The 12172-nt window shown below is 37.1% G+C and overlaps 2 protein-coding genes across 2 annotated transcripts in view; both read right to left on the reverse strand.

Annotated features, from left to right (window-relative positions):
* Positions 1 to 3099, reverse strand: part of LOC129410382 (Fc receptor-like protein 5) — a 6452-nt gene extending 3353 nt beyond the window's left edge. Inside the window, exons 1-5 of the mRNA XM_055158453.1 lie at positions 2442 to 3099; positions 2288 to 2314; positions 1504 to 1785; positions 518 to 814; positions 3 to 216 (exon numbers count right to left, since the gene is read on the reverse strand). Of these exons, the coding sequence (XP_055014428.1) occupies positions 3 to 216; positions 518 to 814; positions 1504 to 1785; positions 2288 to 2314; positions 2442 to 2481 (860 nt within the window). The 5' untranslated portion in view covers positions 2482 to 3099. The remainder of the gene's footprint in view (positions 1 to 2; positions 217 to 517; positions 815 to 1503; positions 1786 to 2287; positions 2315 to 2441) is intronic.
* Positions 3100 to 3176: 77 nt separating this feature from the next.
* tmc8 (transmembrane channel-like 8) lies at positions 3177 to 11667 on the reverse strand. Its single transcript, XM_020930379.2, has 16 exons — positions 11249 to 11667; positions 10833 to 11022; positions 10148 to 10296; positions 9950 to 10084; positions 9815 to 9870; positions 9611 to 9750; positions 8988 to 9135; positions 8251 to 8424; positions 8040 to 8188; positions 7886 to 7955; positions 7448 to 7545; positions 6850 to 7036; positions 5680 to 5810; positions 3779 to 3934; positions 3609 to 3687; positions 3177 to 3486 (listed from the first exon to the last, which is right to left on the reverse strand). The coding sequence occupies exons 1-16, from the start codon at positions 11289 to 11291 to the stop codon at positions 3328 to 3330; spliced, it is 2064 nt and encodes a 687-aa protein (XP_020786038.1). The 5' UTR covers positions 11292 to 11667; the 3' UTR covers positions 3177 to 3327.
* Between the last annotated feature and the right edge of the window lie 505 nt (positions 11668 to 12172).

Consider the following 12172-nt stretch of genomic DNA (forward strand, 5'->3'; position numbering starts at 1 on the left):
GCGCTCTGCCCATCTCCAGCCCAGGGACCATGGAGACACAAAACCAGACGGACAGTGATCCAGACCCGGTGACTGTGCCCTCTGCTCTGTCGTCCAGGAGAAGAGTAAAGTTTATGGGAGGACTGCCCCGGGACACACTGCAGCTAATGTTCCCCACCAAACCACCACCAGCCTCTTTGGAGACGGCCAGTGAGAGCTGAGGCTTGGTCACATAGACTGGAGGGACAATGGGAAGAATTGTATTTATTACATCTTAAATATGTGGAAACTTTTTACTTACTTATATATTTAAATAGCTCTTTCAGTGATTATCTTTACCAACATGTTTTAATAACTTTGCTCAATTGGGTTGGTTCTTTTGTCAGCTAACAAAGATCAGTCATGGGACAAATGGGGCATATCCCCGGGTATCAGAATGAACAGTAAAAAAAAAAAAAAAAAAAAAAAAAAAAAAATTGCCAGAGCAATTAACAATCCAGAACAAAAATTACATATTTTGTTCAATTTAAGATGTTACCTTTGACAGTGAGATGTACCTCTCTGCTGCTGGAGAACCTCTTGATGTCCTGCACAGTGGACCAGGCCATACAGTAGTAAGGCCCCTCATGTTCAGGCTGGACCCTGTCTATCACCAAACTGTTCCCCTGAGAGCGGAGCAGAGGTGAGGAGGAGGGCAGCACCTCCCTCCTGTTGAAGAACCAGGAGTACGACAGGTGAGAGCCACGGGACACATTACAGCAGAGGACCAGACGGGACCCCTCATAGGCCATGGGTGGGAAGGGCTCTGAAGTTATTCTGGTTTCTAATGGAGGAACTGAGGAAAAGATGGGGAGCAGGGAATTAAACTATAATTAGATTTGGGACTGAGTCATACTCCCTGTATTAATAATTCCGTGTCTTAATGCTTTACAGTCAGCACATGTGTGAGTATGTGTTTGTGCTAGAAGAGAAAATAGTAAAACTTTGTTCATTTTTGTTTGTAATCATTATATAGATGCTGTCATGGCTTGTGCTACCCTCCCTCCTTTCCCCTATTTGTGGGTGGAGTCTCCTGGGACCTGAGAATCACCTCACCTCCTACTAATCAAGCCGATTGACTGAATTTTGATTATTTTGGCCACCACAACTTGTAAAATAAATTCACCTTTTCTTTTTACAGTTGATCTTGTGTCCACTTTTTGGGTCACTCAATTGCTGTGCTATAAAAGGTGCATGATGTAACTTTTCGGCATGTCTCCATAGAGATGTTATTGATCTTCCCTGGAAGGTATATATTTTATACAGCTGTAACTGAGTATTCGAAATAATTTCTCTGTTGCGATAAGCCAATGGCAATACCTACATGACACATGTTTAACAATAAATCACTGCATTTTGTCAGATTACCAGGATATACAACTGTAGATTCCCACTGGTCCTCTCTGTTTTGTATTAATTATTTACATGTTGTTTTATTATGAAATAATGCATACATTAAATCTTTTTTGTAGAATGATCACTTACTGACTACAGTTAGTCTGATGCTGTTACTGACTCCTTCTATGTTGTCAGCCTTTGTCTTGCAGTGGTACAACCCTCCTGACGCCAGGTCAACCTTCAGGAAGAATAATGCAGGCTGATCTCCCTGGAGATCTGTCCCACTGCTGATGGGGGTGCTTTGGTCTTTTAGCAGTTCATATGTGACCGGAGGAGGAGCACCTGAGACCACACACCTGAAAACCGCTCTGGTCCTGAGGTATGCCAAAGTAGGACCACTCAAGACAGGGTGGAGAGACTCTGACCCATCTGTAAATGCATAAATATACAGACAGTTGTATATCTGGAGCTAGTTCAGTGGTAAAGGCTCTATATTCATTGAGGCATTATGAACACCTTTAGTGGAAAACAATCAATAAATAACAGGGCCTGATATTGTCTTTTCTGACCCCTTGTGGCTGGAATTGAAATCTTTAGTTTTAGTTAATTAGTTAATTAATAATAACATTTATATAGGGCCTTTCAAGATACGCAACGCGCTATACAGTTTATTATTCATTCATTTCATACTCAGTGGTGGTAAGCTACTACTGTAGCCACAGCTGTCCTGGGGCAGACTGACGGAAGCGAGGCTGCCAATCTGCACCATCTGCCCCTCCAACCACCACCATCACACACACACACACACACACACACACACACACGCACACACACACACACACACACACACACCACTTTCATACATAATGGTTTCAATTTTTTAAATCAAAATAATCAAACTTTTAATTGAACAGTTTAATTTCTGACTTACTTATCATGATGATCAGGTTGGCCAAAGCTGAAAAAAAAAAATATATATATATATATATATATATATATATATATATATATATATAAATATAAATTAAAAAAATAAAATTTCATCCCTGTTGAAAATTTTAAATAAAAGTTAAAAATAAACTCACCCCAAATTGGCAGCAGAAGTGTAGCCGTTGGATTCAACATAAGTGCTTAGGTTTGTCTGAGTCATGGCTGTGTGAAGTTCGTCCATGTGAGGGAAGGCATGACATGCACGTGTTGTTCTGAGATAAAAACCTTGTTTACATCAGCCCAGCCTTAACTGATAACTGACATTTGCAAACTTAATCGTAATGTTTAAGCTTCACCACCCTTTTGGCTGTGCTGCTTATATTCATTTTAGTTTACACCTTTCTCTAACATAAAAATGCATATATGCTTTATTATCCTGAAAGACTAAGTGCTCATATGATATTCAGGGTTCCCACGGTCATGGAAATGCTGGAAAGTCATGGAAATTGAAAATATAATTTTCCAGGCCTGGCAAGACATGGAATTTTATAAATTCAATGAACATTTTGGAAAGTCATGGTATCTCTTTCATGCCACTACAGTGTTCTGTTAAGTTAAAATTAGACTATTATGATTATTTCCAAATGTATGCACCTTTTGTTTAAAAGAGTCAACAATAAATGCACTGACAGTATTTTGAATGCTAAAAAACTATAATACCGAATCATAAGGCAAGTAGAAAGGGTTAATGTTTCATATTTAGTCCTAAAAGTCTGATAAATTCTACACATGTAGGGTGTGGTGAAGTCATGGAAAATTCACCTTAGGTCATAAAAAAGTCATGGAAAAGTTTTCAAATTTTGCCAGCAAAAAAGAGTGGGAACCCTGGATATTAATCACAGTTTTTATTTTTATTTTTTTAACAATGGATTCTACTTTTACACATGTATTTACAATTTACAGATGCAATTTTGATGCTTTATTTGACTTCAAAATTCAGCTTATTGCAAGTGTTCATATAAGCAAAAACATCAACTCTACTCATAATATTTCTTTTGGGTTGTCCTGTGTGGGAGGGAGTGAACCTGGCCCCTGGGATGGGCTCCTGCTTTTATTCCTCTGAGCAGAGTCTGGGTGTCTCTTTTTGCGCCTCAGAATCGTGGCATGTTCTTTCACCAGGAAATGCTTATCTGAAGTGGTCTGTGAGAGGAAATACACATTCACTGTTTAAATACTATAGTATGTAATAGGTATCACTAATATGTACAGACAGATCATCTCCTCATTGTGACACTAGTTTTTGTATATCAGGAACAACTTACCATCACCAGCATGTGTTTCAGTCTCTCAATGGTCTTACTGTTGGCTCTCCGCCATGAGACATAAAAGGTTAGTAATATACTACAAGAAAAAAAAGACAAAATAATTATCATTTCTATTGCAACCTAAAGACAGCATATTTATTGCAAACATTGTACAATTCAAAACTCACACTTGTCCCATGAGCAGGGGCACAGCAAAAGTCTCAGAAGAGAGAAAGTACACAGTGGTCTGGACTGGACTGGGGAGGGTCTCCATACATGTCTTTATAACATTTATCGCACTGGTACCGTTCCCAAATGGACCACAGAAGGGCACTAGTGAGGGCCTGCAGGGAGATAGAAGAATTAATTTAGACAAAAATGTAACTCATATAGCTAATTACTTGATTTTATTGCTGACAATAATCTCAAAGCATTACAGTAGACCCTTATTCATTAACTCTCCAGTCCCACAAAAATGATGTTGGTAAGCAACTTTTGTGGTCACGACTTCCCTGGAGCTGTTTGAAAAAATGAAAGTATGCCAATCTGTCCTAGTAACCTCACCATCAAAATAAGTCACCAAAAAAACCTCAGTGATATAAATCACCAAAACTATATCAACACATTGCCCCAATAATCAAGAGTGTACATGGCAGACAGTTTATTGTTTACTGATAGGATCCTCATTAGTGCAGACAAGCTGACGCTATTCTTCCTGGCGTCCGAATAGGAGACAGTTACACAAAAATACACTTCAGTCATATATAAGTTCATTAATACAAAATGGAAAAATATACATTTCAAAGTAAACTAATGTAAATAGTAAAATTCAGTACCTTCACTGACAACATACACAGCAAATTCAAAAGTGTTAAATTCACGGTGTTAGTCTTGTTGTGAGTAAAGTGAAGAAAATCCAGGTATGTTTCAACATAGTAAAGAGTTATTTCAATTATAACAATGCTGCAGAGTAAAGTAAGTAGTTGTTGAGTCACGGTGTTGACATAAAATGACGTTGGATGTGTCAAAAGAAACTCCAAGAGTGAAAGACTGACTCTTGAGGTAAAAAGTTTCTGCAGTGTTAATGTTTCATAATTAGCAGGACTGGCTCTATAGTAAACATTGTTATGTATACATAATGGAGAGAAGATCTTGTTTTCAAACAGTCAGACATGCTCCTCTCATTTGGAGATTTGGAGATGAGCTTGCCTGAATTCCATTCAAAACAAGATCTTGATTCATCCAACCACTGATTGCACTGAAAAATCAACTTAAAAAAAAAAAAAAATGACAATCATTGTGACCAACTGTTGAGGTCACAGAGAATTCCTGTTGTCAGTTGGATTTTGCAAAAATAGTATTGTGTCATATGACTAACTTAAATTCAATTGTGTTGATTGTATGATGTGCATTGTTTTAATACAAGTTAAGCTGAAATGGAATTTTGTGGTGGTTTTCATTATTTTACATAAAAGGGATTATGAACTAGAATGACCACAGCATTTACATTGTATTTAGTGAAGAAACAGTTACTATTGAGTAGTATAACATGAAGAACACTCTACACTATTTCTACTTCATAAAGTGAAACATAGCAATATAGAGTTACTAGTTTTTCACTATACACTAGTGTAAAAAAACAAATCTTAATCAGTGTCAGATTCATCTATGACGAGTATGGTTACATTACTTTACTAGTGTTGAGCCTTCTACAGTTTGGAAAGTGTAGTTTTAACTCATTTTATTGTAGACCCCATATGACATGGTAAAAGTGTTAAAATTAACACTATACGAATTTAATTAACACTCGAATTTGCTGTGTATAAACATTCATTAGTACAAACTTAATAAATACCTTTCAAGTCATAAAATATTTCCAATACATATATCCCTAGACCATATTAAATCCAGTACATTCATAACTTGGTTCAAAACATATTTGATGCTAAGCATTACAGTAATAATTAAAATCTTTTATCTTTTACAGTTAAATCATCTGGAAGTAGACTCCATGTAATTATTATAGTAACCCTATATACACTGAAAATGCACTTAAAAGCTATCTACCAATCTTAAAGCTGTCTTTTACCTGAGGAAGTTGGAGGACAGGGTGACCCCTGCTATAGCCAGGCCGAGCAGCAACATGAAGTGAAACAGAACAGAGGAGCTGGAGCCCCGAAACATCCTCTGCTCTGCTATACAGCACCGCAGCAACGTGAACTGGAACAAAGATGGCACCAGTTGGGAAATCAACATCAGCTTATAACAACAATTACATGTGAGCCTATATGACAAATTAGGTAGGTTTATAGCAGGGGTGTGAAACTCATTTTGGTCCGGAGGCCGTATCCAACCTACTTTGATCCCAAAGGGGCTGGAACAAAAAAATATTAGAATATATACCCCCAAAAATAGCAATAAGTTCAAATATTTGTGCAGAGAAACGCAAATCTTTAATTGATGAACTCTTTTACAAAATATTATAATATTATGAACAACCCGAAACTAAAAAAAAAAAAAGCGATTTCAACACAATGTTTTAACATTAACTTGTATGCAAATAGGAATAAGACCTTTTTTTTTTTTTTTTTAAATCCTGCACTCGGCATCCACTTTTCTCTTCTTTTTGACATTTTTCTGATGAGGGTGTCACGGTCAACAGTCAAAACAATTGTCCTTTAAGAGCATTTGGAAAGAGGCAAGTCTTCATTTGTGCTGCTCTGGTGGGAGGCATCCACGCACAGAGACGCTGGAGATGCTGCTATGCTAAGCACTGCAGAAAATTACCAATATTTTAATAGAAAATATAATTAAAATATTTTAGTAGAAAATCAGCTGAGGGCCAGATTAAAGGTCTTGGAGGGCCGGATCCAGCCCCCGGGCCATATGTTTGACACCCCTGGTTTACAGGCTAACTAGTTTTACATTACATTATAACATTACACCAAAACATCTTTTTTTCTGATGGAGTGTATAAAGGCTTTAATATTACATTACAGTATTATATGCTCCAACCCAAACATACCATCATAAGAAAGTTAAAATAGTAGTCTATTCATGGGTTTCAGCTTCCTGATATTTTGAGGACTTTTCACCATTCAAAGCATTTTATTATATTTTCTTTTTAAAATCACAGCTATCCTTATTTCCCATCATTCTGAAGCCCATGGTTACAATACAGCTGATCAAAGTGAATAAGTTCACCAAAATAGAAATCAACCAGCAGCAGGTTAGAGGTAAGGTGAATGCTGGCACTAACCTTCTTGATGTAGAAAGTAGCTATGAGTGTGACTAGTCCGATGAGAGGCAATAGGGGGCAGTAGTACACCCCAACCCAGGACACTGTTTGGGCATAGACTAGATCCAGAACATAGAAGGGAATCAGGAACTGCTGTTTTCCAGACAAACGGGCCATAAGGGAAGATGGGAACTTTTCCTGCAGTAACCTTTGTAAGATCAAGACATAATTTACACTTAAAGGTGCAGTATGCAACATTTCATGGGTCAGCCATCTGCTTGTCATATGTCATTGCTGCTTTCAGTGAAATGTTTAAGTTTGGCATTCTACTTACCTTTCCTTTATTCAGGTTCAAGTGTTTTTGAGCTCAAAAACATGATTCTTACTTGGAATGGGTATGCCTCTATAGAGATCTGACCTGTAATTTGGCCTGGTGCCAACACCTATTACTCTCCATGGAGATAGATAGTTTAATGCCATATTATAAAATATTCTGGGCAGAGCAATCATATATAGAGACAAACAGATGATGGACCACCCCACCAAAAGTTTCAATGTGCAACTTTAAAGTGACATTTAAATGATGACTAATAAAGGTATGGAACGGAGGAAAACTCACTTCCTGGGATAATTTATGAAGAAGGCAAACAAGAATGCGGTGAGGAAGTTGAAGATGCAGAGTTTGTACATCTCTCTACCATTATTGTTCTCCCAACACTGAAACAATAGCAGAATATTATATTATATTTTTTTCTATTCACTTTCACAATTCATCCCCAGAATATAATTGACTATTCAAGTATCTATAACATTAAGAAATGTCTCTGAATAGTATGAACCCAAGAGAATAGTAAACCACAAGGTGTATTAATGCTGTACTGAAAACTCTGCAGTTTAAATTAGATCTGAACAGTCAACTGCATCAATTCATGTGAGCATAACCAAAACAGATTTAACATCAGAGGTATCCAGAGTTCACTAGGGTACAGAGTAATACAATGTATGATTCAAATGTAACAAAACTAGAAACCAATTCAGTTTTGGAAAACATACTTACCTGATCATAATTGGCTGTAAAGGTGAAAAATAAATACATGCCCAAAGAGCCAAGCTTCAGAATGATACTCCTGCAAAAACAACAGTCAGTATAATGATTAGAAAATTTGATTGATTGAATTATGCCTGAGGAGGTCATGTGTATTGTGTCTTACCGTACAAGTGTGGCATTGACCTGCGCAGTGAAAGAGTTGTCTTCAAAGCCCGAGATCTTACGGAAAATATGAGGAAGGAACATGTTGACAGTAGTTATGGTAATGGGAGGTAAGAACTGGAGAATCAGGCTGACCAACCAGTGCCTTCTCTGTAGGTAAAATAAATAAATAAACAAACAAAGAAATACATAAATAAATATATATTTGTTACCTTATGATTTTCAGATTGGGACATTTGTGTTGCAAAGTAAATGAGGAAGAATGCTCCACTGAGAAGAAAGAGTACTATGAGGTTGAGGAAGATGCGTAGCAGGTAAAGCCGGATCCACTGTCCATGTGTCCTCTGGGCCTCACGTAAAGTAAACCTCTGCTCATCAAGGAACAGCTGAGAGCAAAAAAAAAGTGATTGACTCCTTAATCTTTTAGCAATTAAAAGTGCATCATCTAACTTTTTTGGTTTACTGTAGTTATGGGTGCTACCAGTGTTTTCATTTTTCAAAAAATACCTTTAAAAACATGCATTCCTACTGTGAGTTGAGTTGCCTCTCCACAGATTTGACCCGTAACTTGGATTGATAGCATCATCTGCTTGTCTCCATAGTAATAGCTACGTTTAATGTCCTAGTGTGGAATGTTTTGGGCAAGATAATAGCACCTTCATGGAGACAAGCAGGGGGTGGACCCTCCATCAGCAAAGGTTAATAATGGATTGAATCACGAAGAACAGTATTCCCACCTCACATCTGTCATTTTCTTTCCTTGGACCATGCTTATCATGCTTATTGTTACTGTGATGTTCATATTTTAGAAAAGCTACCATTAAATAATTTTACGTGACTGAATGAGTAACAAAAGATAACATACCAAATACCACTTTTTCTTTCCACAAGGAAAGAAAAGAGACAAGGATTTACTGTCATCAAAAGCTCAAACAGGTTTAACCCTCACCTTCAGGTCATTCTTGATAAAACTGTGCTTAAGAACAGCAGCAGCAGGGTCCTGGATGGTGTGGTCCCATCCACAGAAGATTTTATACGACACAAATGTGTTTAAGCGTTTCCCCAGGATTGATGTGTACTTGTAGCCCACAACCGTCCTGGAAAATGAGCTTAAAATTAAAAGACATACTTCAAGTGATCTTAAAGGTAACTTCTGGTGAGGGTCCCGCTCACCAGAAAAGATGTTGTGGAAAATTTTCCACACTATGGCATTTTTTAATTCTTACTGTGAGTGGAATTGCCTCTCCACAAATCTGACCTGTCACTTACTCTATTGGTGTCACCTTCTTGTCTCCATGAAGATAGATGTTCAATGTCGTACTGTAGAACATACCAAGCAAAGCAATGGTATCTCCATGGAGACAAGCAAGTGGCGTACCATGCAGAAAAGTTACATAGTGTACCTTTAAACAAAGCACTTGTCAACAAATGCAGGAATTATTATAACAAAAGGATAATTAAAAAAAAAGTTGCAAAATTAAACCTAGATGAAAAGACAACTACCAATAAGCAAGGGAAGGGAAGGGTGGAGCACATTTTAAATAATGAAGCGTTTGATAGTCAGAGACTGACCTCCTCACAACCAGGATGAGACTGATTAAGTAAATGGAGACAACTGCGTAGAGGTACAACAGAGGTGTGTTCAAACAAGGAAAATCCAGTAACCCACGAGAGTAGAATCCATAGAACACAGGGGATCGGTCCAAGTATCCCTAATACATAAAGACAGAGATTTACTGTTCAGATTCATATCCATAAAGACATCCAGTCACTTACTGTTCCCAAGAAGAAATCCAACACTGAATCATTGGTCTCAAACTTTAAGAAAAAATCTGAAAATATACATAAAGTGTAAAAAATTTGCAAAAAGTAAATGTTTGGTGTATTGTATCATTTGTACAGGTGACGGACCACTGTTGTTGCCATTCCCATAAAATGCAGTTGGTCCCAGGATGAGGCCCCCAACCAGAGCGCAGAGCAGCAGGTTCAGGTACACCAGATATCTCAGGAACACAAAATAAGCTTTAACGCCCACACCAAAGCGACCTACAAAAATATAAGTTAAAGTTCGGCATACACTATTTACATGTAACTTTTATCTTTGTATACTTTCAATGGTGTGTAATGTGCGTTGCCATGGCACCAGTCCTCTGAGAGCCTCTCCTATCTGCTCCCAGGCCCTCCTCCTGTTTATGCTCTGACTTCGCCTCCAGGACTCCCAAAAACCAATCCTGGTCTTTTGCATCTTCCTCATGTCCCTGTACGTGACAACATACAAAACACAAATATTTGTTATAAATTTATAATGTATAATATATTTAATTTTCCCTGTCTCACTGAAAATTTAATGAGTTCATTAATTAATCTGTGTTATGTCGATCAGCAAAACTTTATTCCCTTGGTTCTTTATATATGTGTTTGTCACCCTTAGGCCAGCTGTTAGTGACTTCCCTTTCAGAAAAGTATAGTGAAAAATAAATCTCTGATAGTATTATGAAATCTAACTGAAGGGTTTGCTGTGTTGGAATTTATATCGCATTGAGCACATTGATATTGGACAGTTTTTTATTTTGTTTTTTACATTGAAGATGCACTACCAAACAAAGCTTTCAGACAGAATGGTTTGTCAGACAACTGTTATAGTAATGTACTTTGTTATAACTGAAAACAACAATGATCTAGCAGAGAACTTTAAATGGTTAAGCATTTTTCTGCACATTCTGCTGATATAATAGTTATACTCTTTTTTAACACGATAAACAATATTATTGTTTATTGTCTCATCTCTACTCACCGGACATCTCTCTTGGCCTGGAGACATAGCAGCATGTTCCTGATTGGCTGTGAGGTCATCTCTGGTCCACTGTTCAAGTAAATGCGGTTGTTGTGGTTGGGACATCCCACCTGCGCACTTGGAAGCAGGTCCAAAATCTGGGTTTGATATAACTCAGAGTCTGAGGAGAGGGTGGACTGGGTGCTCTCATCTGAGGAGAGGACAACATTTAGGTTTCAAAAGATATAAAGATTAGCTACTGAGAGACAACATTTGAATATATATAAGAATAAATATGAATCTGTGAAAAATTTGAGTTTTGCATAGAAATTTTGTCAACTGTATATAAATTATTTCTAATATTAGATTTTATTTTGTGATTATTTCTTGATCATGCAAATAGAAAGTCACAGTAAAACAAAAAGACTGCACTTTACCTGAGAGGAGCCGCATGAAGCTGACACTGTTAGGTTCATCCATTTTTGAGATTTCACTGAAGAAGCATCGAAAAGTCACAATATCTGAAGAAATCACCTCTTCAAATGATCACCTAACATTAAGTTCTCACTGTTCAGAGGTCGTAGTTTCTTATAAGTTAAGTTTATGTTGCACTGGTGAACTTCTGCTAGTTTGACAGAAGACAGGAAATCACATGACAGGAAGCCACCAAAAACAGGCAATAGTGTGTTAAAATAAGCAATACACTACAATACAAAGCAATGTAATGAAAAAGGCAGAACAACTGGCTACTTTTTTTCAAAAATGTAAAATTGGCTGACTTAACAATGCTTCATCCAATTAATGATATGATTTCAGTCTCTCAAGTCTATGAACAGCTTTGAACAATACCACTATAGTGGAGTGACGCTTAGGCATGTATCATAGAAGCTTCTACCACCCACTGTTGCACCACAAAGACATTTGAGGTTTCGAATTAGTACCAATAAGGCGTTTGCCAAGAAACAATAGCTAGCTAACAGAGAATCAGTCCATTACAAAATACTCCATCTATATATGCCCCTGCTTTCACAAAGTACTTTTGCACACAGCTCTATCATGGCAAGCAGAGCATACTATGCAGGCTTAAAATGTATAACAAATGTCAACAAATCAACCTTGCACCAACTAAGGTTAGTCAGTGTATAAAACATAAGTTAAATAATAATAAATTGAATATGATTAAATACAAACCAATAGCCTTGATGTAAAGATGGCAGTGAAAATAATTTTATATGGATTCTGTTGTTCCTGTACTTTCTTTTTCTATATTATGGAACAAATAAGGCTCTCTTGTCTTATCTTATAAAGTAGGCTAGAAAATGTAATATAGGCTAAATACATTTAAAAAAGTACATTTTACC

Source organism: Boleophthalmus pectinirostris, unplaced genomic scaffold (assembly GCF_026225935.1).
Source record: "Boleophthalmus pectinirostris isolate CB_2022bp ecotype Guang Dong unplaced genomic scaffold, ASM2622593v1 HiC_scaffold_22, whole genome shotgun sequence".
NCBI lineage: Eukaryota > Metazoa > Chordata > Actinopteri > Gobiiformes > Gobiidae > Boleophthalmus > Boleophthalmus pectinirostris.

What these genes read in the sequence shown, in the direction of transcription:
- tmc8 (XM_020930379.2), bottom strand. Translation starts at nt 11,291, where the DNA reads ATGGATGAACCTAACAGTGTCAGCTTCATGCGGCTCCTCTCAG. An exon ending in CTCATCCTGGTTGTGAGGAG is followed by an intron (nt 9,136 to 9,610) that starts GTCAGTCTCTGA and finishes CTCATTTTCCAG; the next exon opens with GACGGTTGTGGGCTACAAGT. An exon ending in CTACTTTCTACATCAAGAAG is followed by an intron (nt 5,811 to 6,849) that starts GTTAGTGCCAGC and finishes TCTTTGTTCCAG; the next exon opens with TTCACGTTGCTGCGGTGCTG.